The sequence below is a fragment of the Agelaius phoeniceus genome, chromosome 1 (assembly GCF_051311805.1).
Source record: "Agelaius phoeniceus isolate bAgePho1 chromosome 1, bAgePho1.hap1, whole genome shotgun sequence".
NCBI classification, from domain to species: Eukaryota; Metazoa; Chordata; class Aves; order Passeriformes; family Icteridae; genus Agelaius; species Agelaius phoeniceus.
In genome coordinates, this window is record NC_135265.1 from 136,941,827 (window position 1) to 136,964,480 (window position 22,654).

General features: G+C 36.7%; 1 protein-coding gene across 1 annotated transcript; it reads right to left on the reverse strand.

Moving 5' to 3' along the window:
* Positions 1 to 1,680: 1,680 nt before the first annotated feature.
* Positions 1,681 to 21,510, reverse strand: ATP6V0D2 (ATPase H+ transporting V0 subunit d2). The gene is made up of 8 exons (XM_054644330.2): positions 21,276 to 21,510; positions 14,229 to 14,400; positions 12,223 to 12,401; positions 9,422 to 9,501; positions 7,483 to 7,560; positions 4,102 to 4,278; positions 2,629 to 2,706; positions 1,681 to 2,107 (listed from the first exon to the last, which is right to left on the reverse strand). Exons 1-8 carry the CDS (start codon positions 21,403 to 21,405, stop codon positions 1,946 to 1,948), a joined length of 1,056 nt encoding a protein of 351 aa, XP_054500305.1. The 5' UTR covers positions 21,406 to 21,510; the 3' UTR covers positions 1,681 to 1,945.
* Between the last annotated feature and the right edge of the window lie 1,144 nt (positions 21,511 to 22,654).

A 22,654-nucleotide genomic window follows, 5' to 3' on the forward strand; every position in this document is an offset into this window, starting at 1 on the left:
CTGAGCCAACACTATCCAGACTGTAGCAACAGCAGCTGCATATCTTCCCTGGCACAGAATGATTTAGGGTGGAGAGCAGATTCTTTCCCCTTCAAATCACTTCAGAAAATTCTTGGCAGAAAGTCAGCTCATTTGTTTTGTTCGAGTAAGGAGGCCTGATTTATCAGTACAGAAAAAGTATTCATGCACTGTGCTGAATTGCATTAACTAAGTTTCTGTGTCCCAGACCAGTTGACTTTGTTATTCCTCTGCTCCCAACATTTTTTTTAATGCATATATAGAATTTCATGTAATTTTAATGCAAACATAGAAAAATATACAAATTTGTGGCAATGTGTTCTATTTCTTTCTTCATTGCAGTTTGTGAAGTAGTTTGTGATACAGTTTGTGGTATATGAAAGCACTGATCACAGATTAGACTCGGAAGTATATTCCTTGTTTTGTTTCTTTTTATTTTTTTCTGAATTGCTGCATCTACTAAAGATATATGCCTTAATATAGAAATAAGACTTGTATTCTTGTCTTATACACTTATTAATTTTAGTCAATTTTTCTAAATTCATACTAAATTATTTCTAAATTAACCTATGAAAATATTTTTTAAAGTAATAATATAAGGTTGTCTGGTATTCACAATAAAGCAAAGTAATAAAATCATCTCAATTCTGCATTAAATGAGTATAGAACATTCTGGGATATGGCCCTTTGGTGTTATTTGCAGTTCAAGAAGTATGGTTTTATAAAAAAACCCACAAAGTTTATTACTTTTTATGTATGAATGCATGTGCACATTTACATATTATAGAGAGAGCTATATTATATCTCAATTTTTAAGATGATGATGCCTGAATGTTTTTCATAATTCTGAGGTGTTGACATCAGATATAATTTTTTATGTCTACTCAGCAGGAAATGGATTGTATTTCTGTATCATATTTACTGGAGGAACAGCCAGCTGAAGAGTGAGATTTGCTGTTGTGCAGCCTGAAACTGGGAAGTCATGCAGAAAATCAAGGTATGACCTGTTTGAAAGATAAAAGGGCAAATTCTTCGAATAGAGTAGGAAGGCAGAATGTCGATAAAGCTTTCAAAATCCTCCCTTTTTCTTCAGCAGAATTAATCTTGTCCTGCTACAATCTGGCTTCAACTGTTCCCTCTATTTTTAGTTACTGATCCTAGCCAGTCCTCAAATAGCTCAGAGCTGGTGTTGTTTGTGTCTGATGTAAAACTGATACAGACTTTGTTGGCATTTTCATTCATGTTTCATAATCTTCTCCAGTGAATACATAAAGACAATTCTTAGGTGTGCTGGGAGGGGATATTTTTATTGCTGTGGACTAGATCAGGCCCCCATTGTTTGACACATAGGGTGCTCCTCATTTGATCATAAAGGAAGAAATAAAAACATTTTAGTGATACTATAGTTACTTATTTACATTTAGTTGCAGAGAGGCATCACAGTTAAGATCAGGAAGCTTCCCCTTCAGACTTGTTTCTCTCTTATTTGTGTATTAAGTCCTTCATACCATCTGTATGCCATGAGAAAGACCCTGTGAGCTAGAAGTAGTGGTTTAATTTGCCCTTTGAGAAAAACATTAATTTAAAAAAAAAGCCATTAAAGAGCTTTTCAAATGTCATTTATACAAATTTTGGTTCCACAAAAGAGAAAGAGTATATATGTAAGACATTGCAGGAGGTTTTTATTGATCAATTAAATTAAAATAGGCACAGTGGGGAACAAATCTACCAACAAATTGTGATTAAACCTATTAGTATTTCCTTATGAAGTACTCATATCTCTAATTGCATTACTTTTTTTCCTACAGTGATGTATTTAAGTAGGCTCATTAATACAATTTAAAACATCTGATAAGAGTTAATTTTTGAAATAAGATTTTTCTTCTTTTCTATGAAATATCTTTTCAAGCATTATAGATTATCAGATTTAGAAAATTGGAATGTAGTTGTTAATTTTGGTTCTGTGTCTCTGAGAAATGCATTCAGCAATCCATACAATATTCCTGCATTCTTGTTCCTTTAACTTCACATAGGCATAAAATACTCCAAAATGAAACTGGTTGTTGAATGCAAGCGCATTCAGCTTTACCTGTAGAAAAGATGAAACAAGTGTTAGGATAAAATATCAAGGAGGGTGAATGGGATTTTTATATGGTAGCTTTAATGTTCAAGACTTCTTGCAGCTTTGCAACCATGATTATATTTAGCAATCTCTTGAGTATTAGTGTAATTGAAATGTCATCTGTGGAATAATTTTGGTAATAGAGTACAGCAATATTACAGGAAATAAAAGACAGTGGTGAAATAACTTCTCTAGTAGATTACTCAAAAGAAATTTAATTAAGTGGTGTTTATGATATACCTTTTGGATAGGTTATCAGGAGTGATAGCTGTGTAAAGAGTCTTCAGAAGAATGTTATAGGATTAATTTTATTTAAAAAGGTAAATTCTTCTATTTTTATTCAGCCAGATGTTGACAGCCATCAAAAATCCATGTTCTTGAATAGAAAGCAGTAGAGTAGAATCAAAAGCCTGGTACCTCATTCTTGTTTTAATTATTATTCCATGTGAGTAACATTCATTTTTGTAGTTTAAGGCTAGAAATTTTACCTCATGTTCAAAAAATGCGTCTTCCAGTGTCTTTTCTCCAGTGCCACTCCCTACACCTTCAAACACAGCCTTGTATTCCTAAAAGCAGAGACAACCACTGTCCATGGAAATAAGGTAGTTTTGCATTCTGTGCAGCACAGACACCTTACATTATGTTGTAAATTAATCTTTGTTAAGTAATCTTTCTGTATGGATGACCTCCTGTATAGACCACAATTCTACATAAATCAAAAGTTAAAAGCATATAATCAGCAAAAGAAAGAAAAATCACATCTGTTCTTGTATTTCTTATCATCATTTCTAACAATTTAAATTAATTTGCTGAAGGCAGTAAAAGAGACTTATTGTGGAATGACATGTGACCTTTTACTCCTTTGGGCAGAGAGCACTGAACTTCTTGTACAAATAGTATCCATCAGAGCCAGAGCTCTACATGGAGCCAAAACACTGAACTCTGATCATCACATGGCTGCTCCTTTTATTTCCAGTTGTCAGCTGGATTTGCCTTACCTGCACTAATATTGTATCCAAATCCATTAGTCTGATTTGTCATCCTGGAATATCCTGTGCAGATACATTTGACTTGATTTCTTAGGTGTTACATTTCCTGTGTAATTTCCTTCTCCGTGTGTTTGGTTTGTTTTTCCCTTAAAGTAGTGGTGTAGTAGAGGTCTACTACAATGGTTCCCAAATTCATCTAAATAACCCACCATCTCATGAACAGTCTTGCTCCATACCTCACTGACATGGTAACTCATGTTTAAAATGCTCTATTTATGCTCAGGAGCAGATGCACAGCTTCACCTTTGTGGAGTTTTTTTGTGGAAAAAGCAATAGACCAGATATTTTTTGTGTACCTACTTAGAGGTAGCTTAAATATTATAGTTAGACAGAGTACAGCAGTTAATTTGTAGATCAAGTATTGCAGATTATTAATCTTTAATAAAAACACTATTTGCATCAATATTAACATTTTCATCTAGTTCTTTGAATCAATTAGTGATTTTGAGAAAATGTTTCAGAAGGGAATTTTTATGGTATACTGGCAATAAATCAGGTTTGACTAATCTGTGACATTAATTGTTTGGTCAGCTCAGTTTAAAATGCTGTATGGCTATGCTCCAAAATCTTGGAGGCTGAGGCAATGAAGTGAAACTCAATTTGGGGAGAGTTAATGGAGTAGGAAGAGTTTTATTTACTAGATGTGATTTGCTCTTACTTAAACATCCTTGTAAGAGGAACTTTGTACTGCACTAATGTAATAATGTCTTCTCTCAATCTTATCTCTTCATATCAAAAGTCTTTGATCCCATACACTTTTTTATGGGAACTTTAGTACCTCTGCTGATATTTTTCCTCTCTCAAAAATTCTTTTAACTTACGTGTATACTCTTAACAATTTTGCTGATGTCAGGAGATGTTAATTAACTATTTTTATATTGACTTTTTGTTTTAATAAATGAGTTTACATACTGCATAGTATTCTGCAACACACTTCACTTGCTCGTAGTCATCTGCATTGGCCAACAGGTGTAAGCCCTCTGGGTAAAGTTTTCCACAGGTTGGATACAGCTTCTCTCGGTCATCTTTACTCAGCTCAGTGCCAAATGAATTAATGGTGATGATAAAAGCACGTCTGTCTGCCTCAAACTCAATATGCAAAACAAAGAATAAAGAGGTGTTATTAGATATCTCATTCTAAATTAGGGTGGGCATATTCTGGGGTTTTTCAGTAAGTCAAATGGAAATGTAATTTTTTTATAAAAGTTGACTTGAGAGCATTGGACACATACTTTATTTTTGAAATTGTAAATTCTCTCTCTCTTCTTTACAAATATGCCTTAAATTTTGACTAGAAAATCAACAAGATTTTGCAACTACAGTTTTTATACTGTGTTTTTTATTCTAAAAATATAATTTCTGCTGCTTCCTCATTTCCCTGCTTAGTTACCCAGATGTTGACAAGAAAAAATATCTTCACAACCTCATGTGTAAGATTATGCAATAATGATCTTATAAATAAAGCTGATAAAGGAAAGGACAAAGAATCAATAGTACTGCCTGTAACTCAAAGTGCTGTTGATAGTAAAAGTTGAATGAAAATCCTAAAAAAATGTCTCAATGCACATATTTAAAATGAAAATTTGATAAGGAGGAGGGGGCCGTTTACTTGCAAAGTTAAAGTTTAAAGTAGTTCAAATAACAGTTAATTTTTAATACATAGAATAAAAGACTATATTTCTTCTGTCAGGTTTAGATGCCTGCAGTATCTGTATTTTCACTGCAGCAGCAGACTGAAAGGCAATCCAATGTCTAGATCTTGGGTTCTTATTTTGTACAAGGCAAAATTTCACTTAACTATTCTTATAATATGACTGAAAAATGCAGTAGTAAATAAAAACAATCTTTTCTTCTGTCTTGAGATCTAAATTGACTATGGTTTTAATTCTTTCCTTTATTCCTTGCTTTCATGTTTTAAGAAGAGCAGAGCCCTTGCTAATTGCAGGGATTACACAGGGAAGTTCTTCCCAAGTGAAGTAAATATAGTATAGGCACATTTTAGGTGACTTAAAAAATTTCTTATGCTGTGAATATTTGAGCAGAGAGGTGCTCTTTCCATTGAATAATAAGGCTGCATTTGCAACACTAATCTGCCACTTTAGCAAAAACACATATTCACATCTACTCTTGTGTATGGGAACAGACAATAACAGGAACTCGCTACCTGCTGGTGCTGACTTCGAAGTAAGGGAAAGGAGTAAACAGTAAAGAAGTAATGAGAAGAAAATAAGCATTCTTGAAAAGATTTCTAGCTAATGAATAAAAGGGGCAAACTTCACTTCCCTGATTAATAAAAATAAGCCTATTAGACCTACTGAAATCATTTTAGAAGGACAAATGCTTTCTTTTTTTTTAACTTGTTAAAGCCATGTAGAATCTAGCTGTTAGACGTGTAATATTTTGTTGATAAAAAACGTTGGAGGCAATTGCAACTCATGGTAGCAGGTGTGGGTTCTGCTTCTGGTGGCTTCCAGTTTGAGAAAATTTTCAGGATAACTCCCATCCCTACAGACCTCTCAATTCATCAAATTATTGGCACATGAGGGTCTCCACAGAGAGGCAGTTACTTGGGTGACAGTCCATTTGATTGCTGCAGGTGGAGGTGGAGTCAGAGGATGACCATTTCCTTAGTGCATGTTTGCATGTGGGAGACTGTTGGTGCAGAATTTATCATGAGGCCATGCTAAATTCTGAACTAGCAGCTTTAGCTGCAGTGAAATGCAGTCCTGCTGTTTCTTGCCAGAATCAGGGCTAAACATGCAGCATGTGCTGTCCACGGTGGAAAAGAGATCATCAGTTCTCTTAATATGGAAGTTTGGCACCACAAGTGGTAGTCAAGGAGTTGGGGAGCTAAATACCTCAGACTCATTCTGTAGGGTCAGGTTGGTAGTCTTACATATAAGATTACAAAATAAATAGCAAGTATTTGTTTGAATAATTTAACTTGTGGGTTTTTTGTGAATCCAACCATCAGCAGTCTGATCTATGTGTCTCTTCAGGGTAATAAAATGTTATAGAAAAGGAAATCTTCTATAGAAAAGTTTATCCTCCTGGCTGATTGACATTAGATAGGGATTTTAAAGAAGCTTATCATAGGCTAAATTTTTACCACTGATATAAAGAGATTTTTACCACATGCTTAAACTAACATTAATAAGTAATCTGCACTGAGCATGAATTTCTAAAAACAAACTTTCTGAAAAATCTGAATCAACTATGCCAGCCAATCAGCCAGTCTATTGATTTTTATTTTTAAGAAAAGTCAAAATATTTAATTTATCTTCAATTTAACTTGATTAGGAGCATTTTGTTTAGAGCATAAATTGAAATGTTGTGACCTGCTTAATTAAAATAGGAAATTGCAGTATCTTTTAGGATTTATTTTGTAAAATGCAATTCAGACACTTTCTTCCCTCAGGAATGAGCTCCCAGGGTTATTATCTGTCTTCTAAATGCAAACTTTCACTATGATGTCATCAGCCCTCAGTAAATTTTTTTTGGTTTCCAGGGTGTGAAATTGCTTATCCAGAAAAAAGACTCCTGGAAGCAAGTGGGTGGTCTGGCTGTCAGCCTCTGCAAAGAATTGTGATAGACTAAGTAAGAAAAAAAAAGAAAAGGGGACCTGAATGCTGAGAATTCAATTTTAGAAATTACTGCATCTTTTATTGAAAAAACAAAGACAAAAATATCATTCACTAGATGCATGTATGCTGTGGAGGGAGGACATTAGGAGCTTTGTTTGCCATGGAAAAAAATATCAAACTTTGCTGAGTTGAGACAAAAATATAACACAGAATGTTCAACTTTTTTATATGACACTAATTCCAAAGGTCACTCAACTCTAACCTTAATCACTAATTTTAATAGGAGAGTAAACAAATGTAGCAGTGCCATGAAGCTTGAAGATTATTGATTAGTAAATAGACAGTAATGTTAGGCTTTAGCTATCCCAAACTCAATAGTCAACATTTTTTTGGTTTTCTACATAATGGAGAGAAATGTTAAGGGGCAACAGGTTGAGATTGGTGAACCATTTCTTCTTTTCTGCTCTCTGATACAGAAAAATATTAACTGAGACTGGATCCTCCTTAGTAATGGTCTAACTGCTTCTCTAGTGAAAGGGTAAAAGTCATCCTTGAATACACTATTTATCACATCTTAGAAAAAACAGGAGAAGCAAACATTTCACAGATTCTTTTGCAAATGGAGAGAAATTGAACAGGAAAAACAAAGTGAAACAATTATGACAACATTGTGGAGGACTTCAATGTATAAAGACTGAATGTTTCTTACCTCAAGAATAGGTCTCATTATTTCTGCTGTAGTGCCACCTTGTTTTTCACAAAACTTATAAAATGCCTCGAGATAAGACTACATGAGAGAAGAAGAGAAATATTTTAAATGCTGCTTAAGACCTGGACCAGGATTGCATGTAGCCATGAACCTCATTTTTAAATACTTCCATTAACTTTGATAATTCCACCTATAAATTTAAATGTTAAGTATGTGCTTATTTACTTAGTTCAAATGAAAGCTGAAATATTCAAATGCAAATGTCTTGTTTTTACAATTTGAGATCAATTGTTTTCAAAAATTGTAATAAGAAAAATATTATGTTTTACTTGCTCTCTAAAGAAGGAACTTTTTGAGTTCCATTGAGCTTCCACTGCATAATAAGCAGATGGATAAAGGAAACTCTTCATTTATAGTGTGTGGAGGAGGGGATTTGGGCATATGCCACGGATGTTGGGCCAGCAGGATGAGAATACACAAACTAATCCCTGCTGCTCTACCCTAAACCCTGGATTAGGACAGAACAGCAGACAAAGCTTCTGTAATACTGGTCTACAGAGCCCTCTGGTCTGTTAAGGATTCTGGCATCTGCACCCATTTCAAAATACCTGTGCAGGAAGGACACTAAATATCTGAGATGCTGTTCTGCCTGCCTCTCAATCTCCCAAAATACTGTATTAGAGAACATTTATGAGAAAATGCATTTGCTACAATTTCACACAATCTTGTTAGGAGCTGTCACTAACTATGCAATTAAGTGAATTTTAAGTAGAGACATCTCAAGGGGGATCTACCGCATAGAATTATGCATTAGGTTCTGTATACTGCTATCTGATAGTAGAGCAGAAGCAATCAATCACATTGACAGCTGAAGTAAAGGAGAAATTGTCTATTAATAATTTCATAGTGTTTGCAGAATGGTTCCCCTAATAGTCAGATGAGCAAGAAGAAAAAAAATAGGTTTGGTAAGTGTTAATATATGGATATCCACACAGGATAAAAGAATCAGATATGTATGTTACCAAATTGGAAAAAGTGTCTAATATAGTAGTACTGTGAAAGAATTAAAATGCATTAAAAATTAGCATATGTAAGCATAATTGATGTTGTATTGAATGAGAGAATTAGTAAAAGTTTTGAGAATTAAAAATTGGCTTTGGAATTTATAAATATCATTTGTAAGACAAACAGAATTTTCTTTTCCTTTCCCCTAGTACAATCAGATCACTGTAAAAATACTTCCTGCAATCTGGGGAATCCACTGTGCAAGAAAGATGATAAAGATTTTGAAGAGAATGTGCCAGGAGGAACCTTTGATGGATTGGAGTATGTATAGCCTTTAAAGAGACCATTGTAAGAGTAGTGACCTGCGTGCTAAGATTTGTAAAGTACTTTGAAAATGCAAGGCTTGCGTTAAATGCATATCCTTGCAGCACTATGCTGCAACAATGCTAAACATTGTTTTTAAAGGAAGAAAATTATACAAAAACCCTAAGTAAAAATCATGTTAGCTAGACTCAAAACCGTTAGACCCTTTCAAATCTCATCTTCCTTATATAAATAAAGATAAATGTTAGCCAAAAGCCTGCCTGGGCTCACTCAGGAGGTAAGAGTTCTCTGGTGTTTGGTGGCTGAGTTATTCATAAACAAATCTGGAACTGGATATTAGCTTGACATCTAGAGTATTTTCATTAATGAGATATTAAATTAGAATTTGGATGCAGACCTAAAATTTGAAAAGTCCCCAGACAGTGGAGTAGAAATGGAAGCAGCTGGGTTTCATTTCTGGACTTGAAATCAACCAGATGACCTTAGATAACTTGCTTTATCTTGCCGTACTTCTGTTTCCCCATCCATAAAACTGGGTTAATGATACTGACCTGCTTTGCTGAGACATTTGATAAACCCCAAATATTATCATTTTGTTTCATAGACTTGCCTTGTATAGTTTGTTGCGCATTATTTCAATGTTCATTTCATCCAGGTCGTTTTCAGACAGGCAGTCTTGAAAAAATGCAGCTGAAAGCAGAGTTTATAACATAGGAGTATAAATCTGCATGCTGATAATATGCATCTCTTGTCTATTGCTCACTAGTGTGTGAACAAGGATCCGAGGGTTCTGTTGTACAAGAAAGGGTGATATAAAAGAGAGGAAGAAAAATCCGCTTGATTTTCCCCTTATCCTCCTATCCCCTCCTTTTTAATGAGAATCTGCAGTGAGGGGAATCAATCAGTGCTGCAGGCAGAGCCCACGTCTCCAGAGAGAATCAAATAGGAATGCTAATGAAAGCCCTAATCTCCTCTAAAGTATATAGTTTGGTTATTATGGAAATTTTCTAGAGATGGATATGAAAAATAATTTTGTCCAAAATCATGCAGGTATTCTGCAACTGTTAAGGAGAATCCTCTTTCTTATTTTCCCTTTTCTTCTTTGTCTATGTATTGTGGGAAAGGCAACAGGTTGCAGCTGATAAAGGGCACGTGCTTCAACCTTGACCATCTGTGCTTATGGGTCCTTGGCAGAACTGACTAAAGAGCAAACTTTTGAGCAGGGAGGCAGTGGATGAATTTCACTTGTGCAGCTGGACCATTTAAAAATATGATATTCATAACCAACATGTGCCTCTCACTGTTCCTGAGCTATCCCAGTGGGCAGAACAGTACCATATGTAAATGTGTTTTCCTAAGAAGTGGCAATGGAAGATGGTATTTACAGAGAAGATGTGAGCCTGGCCAGGTTTTGTGGCCTTATCCCTTCCTACATTTCCAGCATCTAGATTTTGAATAGAGAATATTAGGAAGTGTAGCCCTGAGAGTACAGTTCAGTATGTCCTTATAGATCTATTGCCCACAAATTTGTCCCATGACTTTAAAGAGCTGACAACACTTTTTTCTTTTATGAACTAGTTTAGAAAAAAACCCAAAAATCCAGAAATTTACTACCAGCTGTGTGAAAACAGTGGTTTAGTTTACCTTTCAAAAGTAGTTTTCTGCTGGGACTTGGTCTTCTGAAGGATTTGGTAAGCAGCAGTTCATAAATCACTATGAACAAACCACTGCTTTGAGGAATCTGTAAACCCTGTCCGTATCTCTCATCAGCTTTGTCCGCTCCAAACTGCAGTCTGGACTTTTTAGTCTGTCTACACATGGCAGCACTGTTCATTTTAGCTGTCCTGCTCTGTCCCTTCTCAGATTTCACTGTACAGTGTGCCAGTGCCCAGGCACTGATGGGAGTGTACTGTAGGGTGGCCTCTGTGAGGGAAAGGCAGGGCTGTGCTGTGCTGGGCACAGGCAGCTCCAGCTGGGACCCACCAAGGGCACAGCCCAGCCCCTCAGTCGAGCAGGTGTATCTGAAGGGGGCCTACATGAAAAACAAACTGGGACTTTTTACCAGGGCATGTAATGATAGGACAATGGGGAATGGCTTTTAACTGAAAGAAGGTAAGTTTAGATTAGATGTTAGGAAGAAATTCTTTACTGTGAGGATAATGAGACAGGAATAGGTTGCCCAGGAAGTTGTGGATGCCCCATCCATGGAATTATCCAAGGCCTGGTAGGATGGGGCTCTGAGCAACCTGGTCTAGTGGAAGGTCCTTGCCCATGGTAGGGGTGTTGGAACTGGATGATCTTTTAGTTCACTTCCTACTCAAACCATTCTATGGCTCTAAACTCCCCCTGCTCCTTGAGACTGCCCTGCCTGTCTGGAGGGATGCAGTGTAACCTGCAGGGATAACAGGGTGGGTAGAGAAGAGGAGCATTGCATGAAGGAACAACAAATGCTGGAGGGAAGGTATTTTCTCCAAGTGTCCCCAAGTTTTCCCCTAAATGTTTCATTATTTTCTGTTTGTCTCCTTATATCTGGATCAGTAATTAATTATGTCATACATATATAAATCAGTAATAAATCAAGTTAATCTCCCCACTGATTTAGTCTGGTTTGCCTGCAGCAGTACTTTGTGGGTGATCTCAACCCACAATCTATTTTTTGCACCTTTTTTCTCCCCTTCATTGTGCTGAGAGTAGAGGGTGAGCAAGTGGCTGGCTGGGAATTTTTTTCTGTCTGGGGCCAACCTATCACACCTTTTTGAGAAGCAGAACCCAAAACCTCGCAGAGAACTGAAGATGACGGCACATAATGGCTTCATATACATTCAGATACATCCAGTTCTGTCTTATTCTCAGTGCCCTTCACAGGCTATTGGGTTTTGTTCATGTTGGCTGCTACACCACATTGAGCAGAGTTTCATCTTAATTTATAATGTGACATCTCCAAACTTTACCTTGCTTTGCGCTTAGATTTAGTTCTTCAAAAAAAGGACTTTTCTTTATATTTGAACCATGTCCAAATCTCAAGAGGGAATCTGGGTTCTACCACAACATCCAATATTTATTAGTAGCTGTCTGCTTGATCCTTAGTAAAGACATATTTTTTAATATAATGTAGGTATTGAAATAAAAATATATATGTTTTAAATCAGTGACTGCTTTGAATAGAAAATATATACATTGCACTTCTTGAGTAACACGTGTTTTTTTCTGAGTCTGCTACCCAAGATGGATATAGAGGCTATTAATAAATGTTACTAGAATATGTCCTGAACACCACTGCAGATGTTCTTGCTCTACAGTTCAAGATTTGTTTTACCAAAACACAGCATGTCCACTGGGAAACATCCTGTTCTAAAGAATACAGGATTAGTAGTTTTGAGAAAAATAAAAGAAATCATTTAGTGGTTTTACCTAATGGTGTGTCAACCAAAATTGCATTGAAGAGTTCAGTGGGGTTTGAGGCAATGCTGACTGCTTCCATTTGCTCAAAGCTCCCCAATGGATGGCACTTGGGAACAAGTTCAGCTATGGGTCGCTGATGTAATGTGCCAGTTATTAAAAGAATTACATTGTCAATCATATAGCTGTATCTGTATTGGAAAGAAAAAGTAAAAATAAATTATTTTTATAATCAACTTTCACTTGAAAAAATAACAACCAAAAATTTTTGAAAATTAGCCATAATACCAAAGTATTATCAGAATGCATGTTCATTCTGTATCAATAGCTCATCAAAAATCAGCAGTTTTTAAATAGCAAGTAGATAACACAGCACTAGCTTTAAACCTAATTGATATGAGAGATTTAGAAAATGGACATTTTTAAAGAAGGTGGTACTGACACATGACTATAATAAACATAACAGCTGAGATGTAGATTCACTGTAATAAGTGACAGTGAGTGGTATCCAAAGCAAATCACCTGAGCTAGCAACTTTTCAAGTTTGGGATTTTTAATTTCATATATACCATGGACAAAGAAGTACATGGGAATCTTGGCACTAAAACTGCAGAGTTCATGCAGTTGGTCCAATCTTAGGTTTTCTTCTCATTCAGCTTTAAACATCCTCCCATGAGGGAGCTAAGAACAGGCACTTACAGATTTCTTCTCTATTACTTAAAGTTTTCTCTTGAGTAGAAGTTTTCTATCAGCTTCATACAAGTTTTAGTGTCAAAGGGGATGATGAGTCTTGTCAGTGACTCGGAAATGGGACCATAATTCCCTTGAATGCCAGTCTTGAGTATGTATTGTTGACTAAGAACACAGCTATAAACATACAGGGATTTATATGTTCTCACCCAAAATATGTAAAGAGGGCTTAAGGATCTGGTGGAATGTTGTTCAATGATTTGTGTGAAATATCTTAGCCAGTATATCCATTATTTTAAAAAAACAGTGAGCAAAGGATGTGCATACACATCTATACATTTATGTCAATGAGTGTGATAAAAGAACTGCCAAAACTTTCCTGCTTTCATTTTTATTTCCCTGAAACCAAATGTAAATATTGTGCCCACAGGCATCCTAGGACAGCCTTTAAGATCCTGTTAATATATCAGCCTAAAATTGGTCAGCCACACGTGACCAGAAAAAAAAATCATGATAGTTTCTTTTTTACTGTTATAATAAAGCTGCTCCTTGAAATTTAGTTGAACAGTTCATCATTCTTGTTAAAATATATTAAAAGTATCAGATCAAGGGGAGTAAATAGTTAGGTGAAATATCATGCTGGTATTTTGCTAGTCCATGTTGTTATATTGTTACAAAGCAGATCCCTGTTCTTAAAGTTGTTAAAGTCATTCATTTGCAAGTTTCGTGTATTCATGATGGTACTGAGATCAGAGCTTTCTCTTCATCCAGCATCAAACAACAGCTGAACTTTCAAATAAAGCTACTTGGATCTAAGTACCTTGCAATATGCCATATAAAGTCCTCTTGGTTTTTATTTATTTGGTTCAAATAGTATAAAAATTATGACAGGTGTAGGATATGTTGTCTTTCCTCCTTTAGAAAAGGTCTACACTTTGCCACATGCCTAGGAATTAAATCACTTCCCTGTACATCATGAAATTGTTAATGAATCACACCCCTCTCCCAAACGTAGTTTTTCAATTTTTCTGACCTAGACAGTGTTTGAAAATTTTAACCATTTTTAAATTAATTACTCTCTACCACTTCTTCTGCCACTGTTCACACAAAGAAAACTGCTTCTGTTCTTTAAAATAATTTGTTGCAAAGACAACAGCTCTTCATATTACATACAGTTTCAGAATTTATATTAGCAAGTAAAGCATGCAAATGTAGCAGTAACAAAGTAATTTTGCTGACTTTAAAATTTAAATACAAATTCCAATATGTTTCATTTACACTATTTAAACTGCTTTTCTGTGTGGTACAATACTTGGTAATATACTTACGTGACAAAATTCAGAAAAGTGGCAAGTGGTTCAAAAGCATGGTTTCTAAAGTAATGAAATTCTGTGAGTAGTTTTGTTTTCAGTTTTTCATCAATGGTGGAAACAGTGAGAGGGCCAGTTTCATTTGCCAAGAAATTGCCATAGTCTGTAGTCTGTAGATGTAACTTCAGATCTGAAATTAAATTCAGGAAAGATCATGAGGATAAACTGTCATATTGTCTGCAATCAAATTTTTTTAAAAAGTTAATTTCTAATACACTTTTATATTAAGCAACTGATAATACCCTATTGAAAAGTTTTTTGCATAGCTATAATATAGGGTAAATGCAAAATTGATGGAAATTTGTGCTTCCTTCTACCAGTAAGACTTTCTGCATACTGTAGGAAAGAACAAATAATTTATGTCTTTGTCAGAAGTTTCAACATCAGCTTTCATTTTCAGACATACCAGATAGGCTGTTACTTCCTACTGTCTCTAGTCCCTCCCTCATCACGTTTGTTCAATGTTTCGATTTCACTGATTTGCACCATTATAATGCATCAGTTGTTTTATCTGCTGCACTCTCATGAACTGGAATAGGAATAATCCTTTAACTTGGGTAAGATCTTAAATATTCCCATGAAACATCTAAATCTCAAGTAAGATTATAATCTTCTGTAATCAGGCTGCCTGAAGAAGAGAAGGAAACACATCTTGCCTGGCACACATTCTGGACTCCAAATGGATTCTGCAGTGGAGCACTTGAAAGGGGAGAGTTTACACTCTCTTAGCATTTCTGGTTTGGCTTTCTCTGATTTATGGCTGCTACTAGCAAATCCTAAGAAGCTGTTCCAGAAACTTGGGTCCTTGTGACATTTTCTGTTTGAGCTCTCAACCCTGGTGACTGGGGAAAATGAGTTGTTTTGACCACAAAGTTAAAAGAAACTTTCATGATATCCTAGAATTAATATGATGAATTTTCTCTGCTAGCCCTTTTTTACCATGAGGCATAAGTAAGCATTTGAATAATTTCTTGCTGTTCAAAGCAGTTTAAGTTTTCTTTTAGAAAAGGCCCCACTGCAATCCATAATTGTGTTCAAATGCTATATTAAAACTATCTTAAATTATAGATTGGGATTCTGTTATATGATTTGGACATTTCTAATAATTAGATTTCTAAGTGAAATCTGAACTGATAATTAGGGAAAAGGACAGCAACACTCCCACTGATGGAAATAAGAAAGCTAATTTGCAGTTAGCAAGGTAAGCATTTATCAGTACAGTAGCTACTTTTGCCTATTTCCCTATGTGTATACTTCCCTAGTATGCAATAAGGCTGCCTACACTGAGACTTTAAGCAAAAGAACTAGTACAGTGTGAAGCAGACTCCTACATTTAGCACTGTAGCTTACTGAGATAAACTTCATAGAGTCTTCTATGCAAGTTGGCTGCCTCTCAAGGTTGCTCAGAGTCCTGTCCAATCTGGCCATGAATGTTTCCAACTTCTCTAGGCAACCTCTTCCAGTGTTTAACCACCCTCCTTTTAAAATATTTCTTCCTTATATTTAGTCTAAATCTATTCTCTTTTAGTTTGAAACCATTGCCCCTTGTCCTATTGCTACAGGCCCTATTAAAAAACTTGTCTCTATCTTTCTTGTAACTCTCCTTGGGTACTGAAAGTTGGCAAGAAAGTCCTCCTAGAACCTTCTCCAGGATCAACAGTCTCAAATGTCTCAGCTTTTCCTTTTAGGAGAGATATTTCAGCCTCTGATCATCTCTGTGGCCCTGCTCTGGACTCTGTCCAACAGGCCCATGTCCTTCCTGAGCTGGGGACCCTGGAGCTGGACACAGTACTCTGGATGGGGAGCAGAGGAGGAGAACAATTTCCCTCCCTTGCTTTAGATGCAGCCCAGGATACAGATGGTTTTCTGGGCTGTGAGCACACATTTTCAGCTCATGTCTGATATTTTGTCCAAGAGTAGTAGACATCCAAGTCCTTTTCCACAGGTCTGCTCTCAATTCCTTCCTGCCCCAGCCTGTGTTGATACCAGGGATTGCCCAACCCTTGGCCTCATTGAATCTCATGAGATTCCCATGGGCTCACTTCTCCAGCTTTGCTGGGTCCCTCTAAATGACATCCTGTGCCTCAGTTGTGTAAACTGCACCACTCATTTAGTTTGGTGTCACATGCACCACTCAGTTTGGTGCCACCTGCAAACCTGTTGACAGTGCATCCAATCCCACTGTCTGTGTCACTGATGAAGATATCAAACAGTACTGGTCCCAAAAAGGACCCTTCAGGGGCACTGCTCAGCACTGACCTCTATCTGGACTTTGAAGCATTTCCCACTACTCTCTGGATGCAACCACTCAGCCAGTTCTTTATCCCCCACATATTGCCTATTCATCAAATCCATATCAAATCACATAACACACTTAGAAAAAGTCATACTTTCAATACCGACTTCCATGTAGGAAGAGGAGAAATAGAATCCAAATATGAAAAAAGAAACACAATTGGAGAAAGAGGGAAAGGTAAGCAAGACTAAGAGAAAAATAAAAATGCAGTTATACCCAGAAATTATTCTATGTAAGACCAAGTTTTTAAAAGTTCATTAATATTTTGATTTTACACCTACATTTCTTGTGAAAACCTTCCTACTTTTCTCCTTTTTTGTTGCAAAGAGTACAAAAATACTTGACATATGCTGAGATTAGATAATACTACTTTATGAGATGCAGAGCTCAATTCCTTTTCTCAATTCCTTTTCAGATGAACCACAGATATCTACTTTCAGCCCCACTGTGTAAATGCCTTTCAAACACAGTACTATTCAGGGGTTAATTACATAAAGCAGACTGTAAAACCCAAATATCAGCCCCAAGTATTGACCATTCTGAAATGTGATTAACATCATCATAAGATGAACAGAAACAAAAACCTGCTGATTTAGAGTAGTTTCACAAGACTTTGTTATTCTCCCTCAGTTAACTGAATTGATTTGAGTGCCTTCATAAACCATACCTTAATATAAGGCACGAAAAAGATTAGCTATAATTCATTAAATAGCCTCACCCATCTCCCAAAAGCTATGGAGGAAATGTTGTACCCAGGAATGTTGGGTTTAAAACCCTGTCAGTTACACAGCCTGTTTATAGGTGTATTTATTTAACTGAATAAATAAATGCCAACATGCATACTGTATGTAAGAAAAAATATTCCACTCCATCTCACAGTCTTGGCCAAAACAATCATCCACAAGCTCCAACACCATATAATATCAACCAGGAATGTCATAATCAGAGTACACATCAAGACAGAGTTCAGGGCAGCTCAGAGACTGAACTGGTGGACCTAAATTATAGTCCTTTCTTTGCTGCTGGCATAAATAAGGCCTGGGAACTATTGCTGTCAGACACTTGCACTAGTGACATGACTTGGTGACTCAGCAGGAGTAGATGGCTGGGCATTACAGGGCCTCAGACATTGCTGTTCACCAAAACCTTTTATTGATGGTAGCTGCTCCTTTTCTCAGGGTCTCTTGGAGACCTACACAAGACTCTGGCCTTTGTCCTAAAGATCCCTAGGGAAGAAAATTCCTGTATTTCAGCTGTCATCCATTCGTTTTGATTGTCATCCATCTGCATTGTCTATTTCCTCATTAAATTGCATGCAGGAAAACAACTTATAGGAAAAATATGACCTTAAATAATTACATGAGTTTACTCACAACTGAATAGCAAACAAACACAATTAACTAAAGTATGACTAAAAGTAATTAGGGCACAGAGGGAGACTGGTTTGAGATGATTGCAGTTAAGACAGGAATGATCCTGATCAAAAAGAAAGGCTATTGTGAGAACTTTAACAAAATGTTAACCTAGTCTCTTGTCATCAAATTCATGGTAATTTGTCTGACCCCTCACTTTGATAGCAATAACCAACTAGCTGCAGTTTTCTTTCTGTTAACACTGTTATTTCAGCCACCATGTGCTGGCAGGCCCTGGCTCTGGCAAGTTAAATAAACTTGTGTCAGTGATTCTGTCAGGCCCAGAGTTCAGATGTTTGTCCTTCTGTGACCTACCCTCCTTTCTACAGAACAGAAGTCTTTCTATCACAGAAAAAAAGCAAGAGAAGAACAAAACATTGCATTTTAAACACCTCTACACTCCCACACTCCCATATTCTACTTCAAAACTGTCAGCAAGGTTGCTCTGGGAACCTCATTCCCTTGAAACAGATGATGCCATAGGACCAAACTGTCATGCAGCCCGTGAGGTAGCTCCATGGAAATCATAGCTCAAACAAGCTGAAGAGGATGTCTAAATGGAGCTGAAAGCCTCTCCTCCTGTCGGTATGGCCCTGAATTGAGAGGACACAGTGGTTTCATTAGTCTGTTAGCAGTCTTCTTATTTAATTTCCATCCTGCTTTTTACACTTGCTCTGTGATTATCAAGCAGATGTAAAGCACTAATCTAAAGTTTTGCTTGTGGTTCTTCAGTAGTGACGTTATGGTTTCATCTCTAGAGATACCAAAACCACTTTGAAATTAAAAGATCTTTTTGCTTCTGTTTATGGGTTACTTTGAGTGGTTTTGGTTTGGTTTTTTTTCTGCTTGTTTGTTTTACCATATTTATAGTGTTTTTACTTTAGGTCATTTTTTGTGGTGTGGTGCTAAGCCACAGAATGCAGAATAGGGTAAATTTATTACCTTTTAATGTGAAGACATGATGGCACTACTGAGAAAACACCACATTACTACAGCACAGATCCTCTTGCTGAATATTTCAAATTTGAATCAAAGACAATGTATGAAATTTACTTTAGAAATTTACTTTAGGTGGGAGTCTGTGGGTTTGGTGCACTGTACACTCACAGTGAAAGTTCAGTATTACAGCACCCTACATATGCAGAGAAATAAGTGTGTTTAGCATCATGTAGAAATCCATTATTTTTATATTTCTCATATTTTCATTATAAATATTACATTTGGTAGGTAAATGGTGGGAATCTGTTAGCTGTCTATAATAAGTAGAAAAAAGTTAGTGGTGAAAGAGATGCAGCTGAATAGAGAAAAAGGGGAAGTGATAGTGGGTAGTAGAGATGTGCTTGTAGGAGGGATGATGAAGGCTGCTGCTTCTATTGATGAAATAATTTGCATTCTAAAATTGAATGAACACTAGAAAAAATAAGTTTAAAAAATAAGACTAATTGTTCTTCCTATTATAAATTTTAATTAAGAATGGTTTTTATCTCTCTATTGTTACCTGTCCATCTGCTTCATGCTATTAAAAATATTGAAGGTTTATACATAAGAAATATTTGAAAACTACCTCATGGTGGTAAATAACTTCCTTATAGCATGACTTAAAATTTAGGGGTTTTTTAGCTATTCTAAACCTAACACGGTTAAGTATACTTTTGTGAAGGGTACAAATAATCCCTTTTGCTTATATGCTTTTAACTCTATATCTTTTTTTCTTTTTCAGAAGCAACCAGGAATATTTTTCCTTCATGAAGCTTTGGATAACATAATGTATTGAGTTTGTTTGCAGGGAGAAGTGAAGTGACAACAGAGTTTAGTTATTCTACCAATCTGTTCTTTGTGTCTTTTATAGATGCTTGAAGCTGTTACCTTTTTCCAAAGTCTGTATCTTTATGCAGCAGGACTTTTTCACTTAAACAATTAAATACTATATCAAGTGTTTCTGTAGAGTCTGTAAGTTGCATCCATCACAAATGCTGGAACAAATGGGGTAAAGAAACAGTTGATTTTGTCCAGCTGACATAAGGAATAGATTTCAGTTCTCAGAGTGATTGTATACATCTGTTCTGTGTGCCTGAACTGCCACTGTGTTTAATGGAGAGCTGGAACAGCTCTCCAGGTTATCAGCAGAAGTAGACACATGCACTTGGTCTGTTCAATAGTGTCTAGATTCCATTGACTGTACTGATAAACTCTTCTTTAACATATTCCTATAAGAGGAATTTTATTCTGCAGATAGGTAAATATCTACGTGCATTTCTTTAAATGCAGTTGTTTTAATCTGAGAGATGAATGGCAAGCAATCTTCCCAGACTTATGTTATTACTAATATTAATAGTTTAGACAGCCTCAAAACTCTGTTGGATATGGGAATCATCATTCTTCCCTTTTTCTTACTCCAAACCCATTACTGCATGTACAAATCAGCCAAAGCTTAAAATAGAGAGAGCTTATTCATTCTCCTTCTTCCTTTTCCAAACTGATCTAATAGACTGCAAGTTATAGGAGTTGAGTGTACAATCATAGCTTTTATTTTGCAGTCAGGAAAATTAACTTTATGTTCCTTTAGAAAGGTGATTTCTTTCTGTTGCATTTTTTCCTGCCAAATGTCTAAAGGTATGTCATATGATTCTTTGGTACAAGTCTGTCTTCATCAGGCTGTGACCAGTCTTGGCCACAGAAAGCTGTTTTGGAAACTACAGTGTGTTCTCTTTATTACTGTGGCAAAGTCACCTTGAAAAGAGCTTTCTTTTTTTTGCTTTTTTTTTTTTCCTATTTCCCTAAGTTTTATTTTTGTGGAGTCTAGTTTTCTGTTCCTGGTAAGCAGAGTCTTCACCACTGCCCTAAAACTCAGGAAGCAACAAATTACTAAAATATGTATTTTATAGAGAAACTCAGAGCCAAATAGCAAGCTTTTAACAAGATTTTGTTTTATATCTTTTATACAACTCTTTTATACAGCTGAAATGGTATGAAAGTTCCAAACCTGAACTGTTCTATAGCATGGCTAAAATCTGTGAGAAGGTTGTCAATCTCCGTAAGAACTCTGTGGAAGAGATTTCTAATCCTTGTCAGCAAACCAGAAAGCCCCATTGTCTGCATTGCTTAGCAAATTACAGCCTGCACACAAATCACAGTCTATGGAAAGCTATTAACTTAAATATGAGAGCAGTTCTTCATAGGACATCGGGGTTATCTCTGGGTTTAAGACAAACTCTCAGTAGCTTTGTCTTTTACCTTCCTTTCTTCAGAAACGTAAGCAACAGTGTTTCTTCCTGAATAAAAGAAGCCAGCACTTACCTTCTAGCGTCTCACACTGTGCTAAATTGACATAGTCCGCACTTGTCAAGATCCCACCTTTGAACCCTCGGACCAGACCCTCCAGGTAGCCATGGTCCACATTGAAGTAGAACTCTGAGTATCCTGGCATGGAGAAAAAAAGATATTTAATGTCTCTTCTGGGTACTTGATGGCACTGAGTATCTGCCACCAACTGTATTTCCCCTCTTTGGAAGGAGTGACAAATAGTCACAGAGTTCCTGCCAGCCTATGATTGTGTTTTACCAACCAGTTTCTTCCTGTTTCTTGCTCCTACCGTAGTTCCAGTACAGCTGATGCTTACACAATGGCCAGCCAGTAAATCCAACTCCCTCCTGTCAAAGCCAGAATATGAACCTGTTATTGTTGGAAGAGAAGCCAAAAAGGAAGTACAGGCTTTAACCCCTGCTTGCAAGGATGCTCTGCACTGCTTGGAGAATGAGAAAGCACATTACAAAGCATGAATAAAACTGTCTTATAAACAGGAAGTTATCTGAGAATGCCTATAGAGGAAATATTTCTGCAGTAAAATAGTAGTCTGTGGCAGAACACTGCTTAGGAGCTTAGATGGTTTGGTAGTGTCCCTGTAGTGCTTTCTTTCTTTAACATTTTTGTTTGCTGGAAATTTTCTGCAGCTCATCTCTATCACCAAATATGTACACGAATTATAAGAACCTTCTAATAATTAGTGTGAACGTTAGATGATATGCAAAGGTGAAAGGTTTTTGAAGTGTTTGACTTTCATTGTCCTTGAAAGTCAGTATCCAGAACTTGCCTCAAAACCATAGTTTGTCTCAGGGTGCCACCCACACCTAAAAACACACACTCATTTTTCAGAGCTTTGAACATGTTTGGTGCATGGTGTTGGCTGAAGGCATGCACCATGGCTAGTCTATTGACATTTGTGCTGAAATGTGGCTGCAGCACGAGTTGTGAGTTGGCAGCTGGTGGGACAGGGCTGTGACTATGACACCTTCTCCCCTGTCCTAGGATGGGAGAATCTGGTAAGACCTTGGTACTCACTAGATGATTCCTGTCCATACCACGCTGCTCCTGGCACAGCATGGCTTCGAAGGCTACACAATGAAGCACAAGATGCCAGCATATTTGCTGCCAAAACTGCCACTCCTACCTCCTCTAGGAAGGTCACTAGCTGACTGGTTTCTTGGCTGGCTGGCCAGGAGCCTGCAATGGGCAACAAGTGGCCACAAGCCACTGGGCAGCTATGCTGAGCCAGGGAAGCAATAAACTGCACCCTGAGGGTCAAATTAAAATTGTCTCAGGCTGGATATGATCCCACCTGTAACCCATGGCAGGGGGAATAATGACAGCATTTAGACATTTTGAAAAATCATGTGTTC

Excerpts from the sequence above, each read along its gene's own strand:
- ATP6V0D2 (XM_054644330.2), bottom strand. The coding sequence starts at position 21,405 with ATGCCAGGATACTCAGAGTTCTACTTCAATGTGGACCATGGCTACCTG. Across the intron at positions 4,279-7,482 it reads TAATGAGACCTATTCTTGAG|TTTGAGGCAGACAGACGTGC; the intron begins GTAAGAAACATT and ends TTGCATATTGAG. Across the intron at positions 2,707-4,101 it reads GTGTTGCAGAATACTATGCA|GAATACAAGGCTGTGTTTGA; the intron begins GTATGTAAACTC and ends CTCTGCTTTTAG.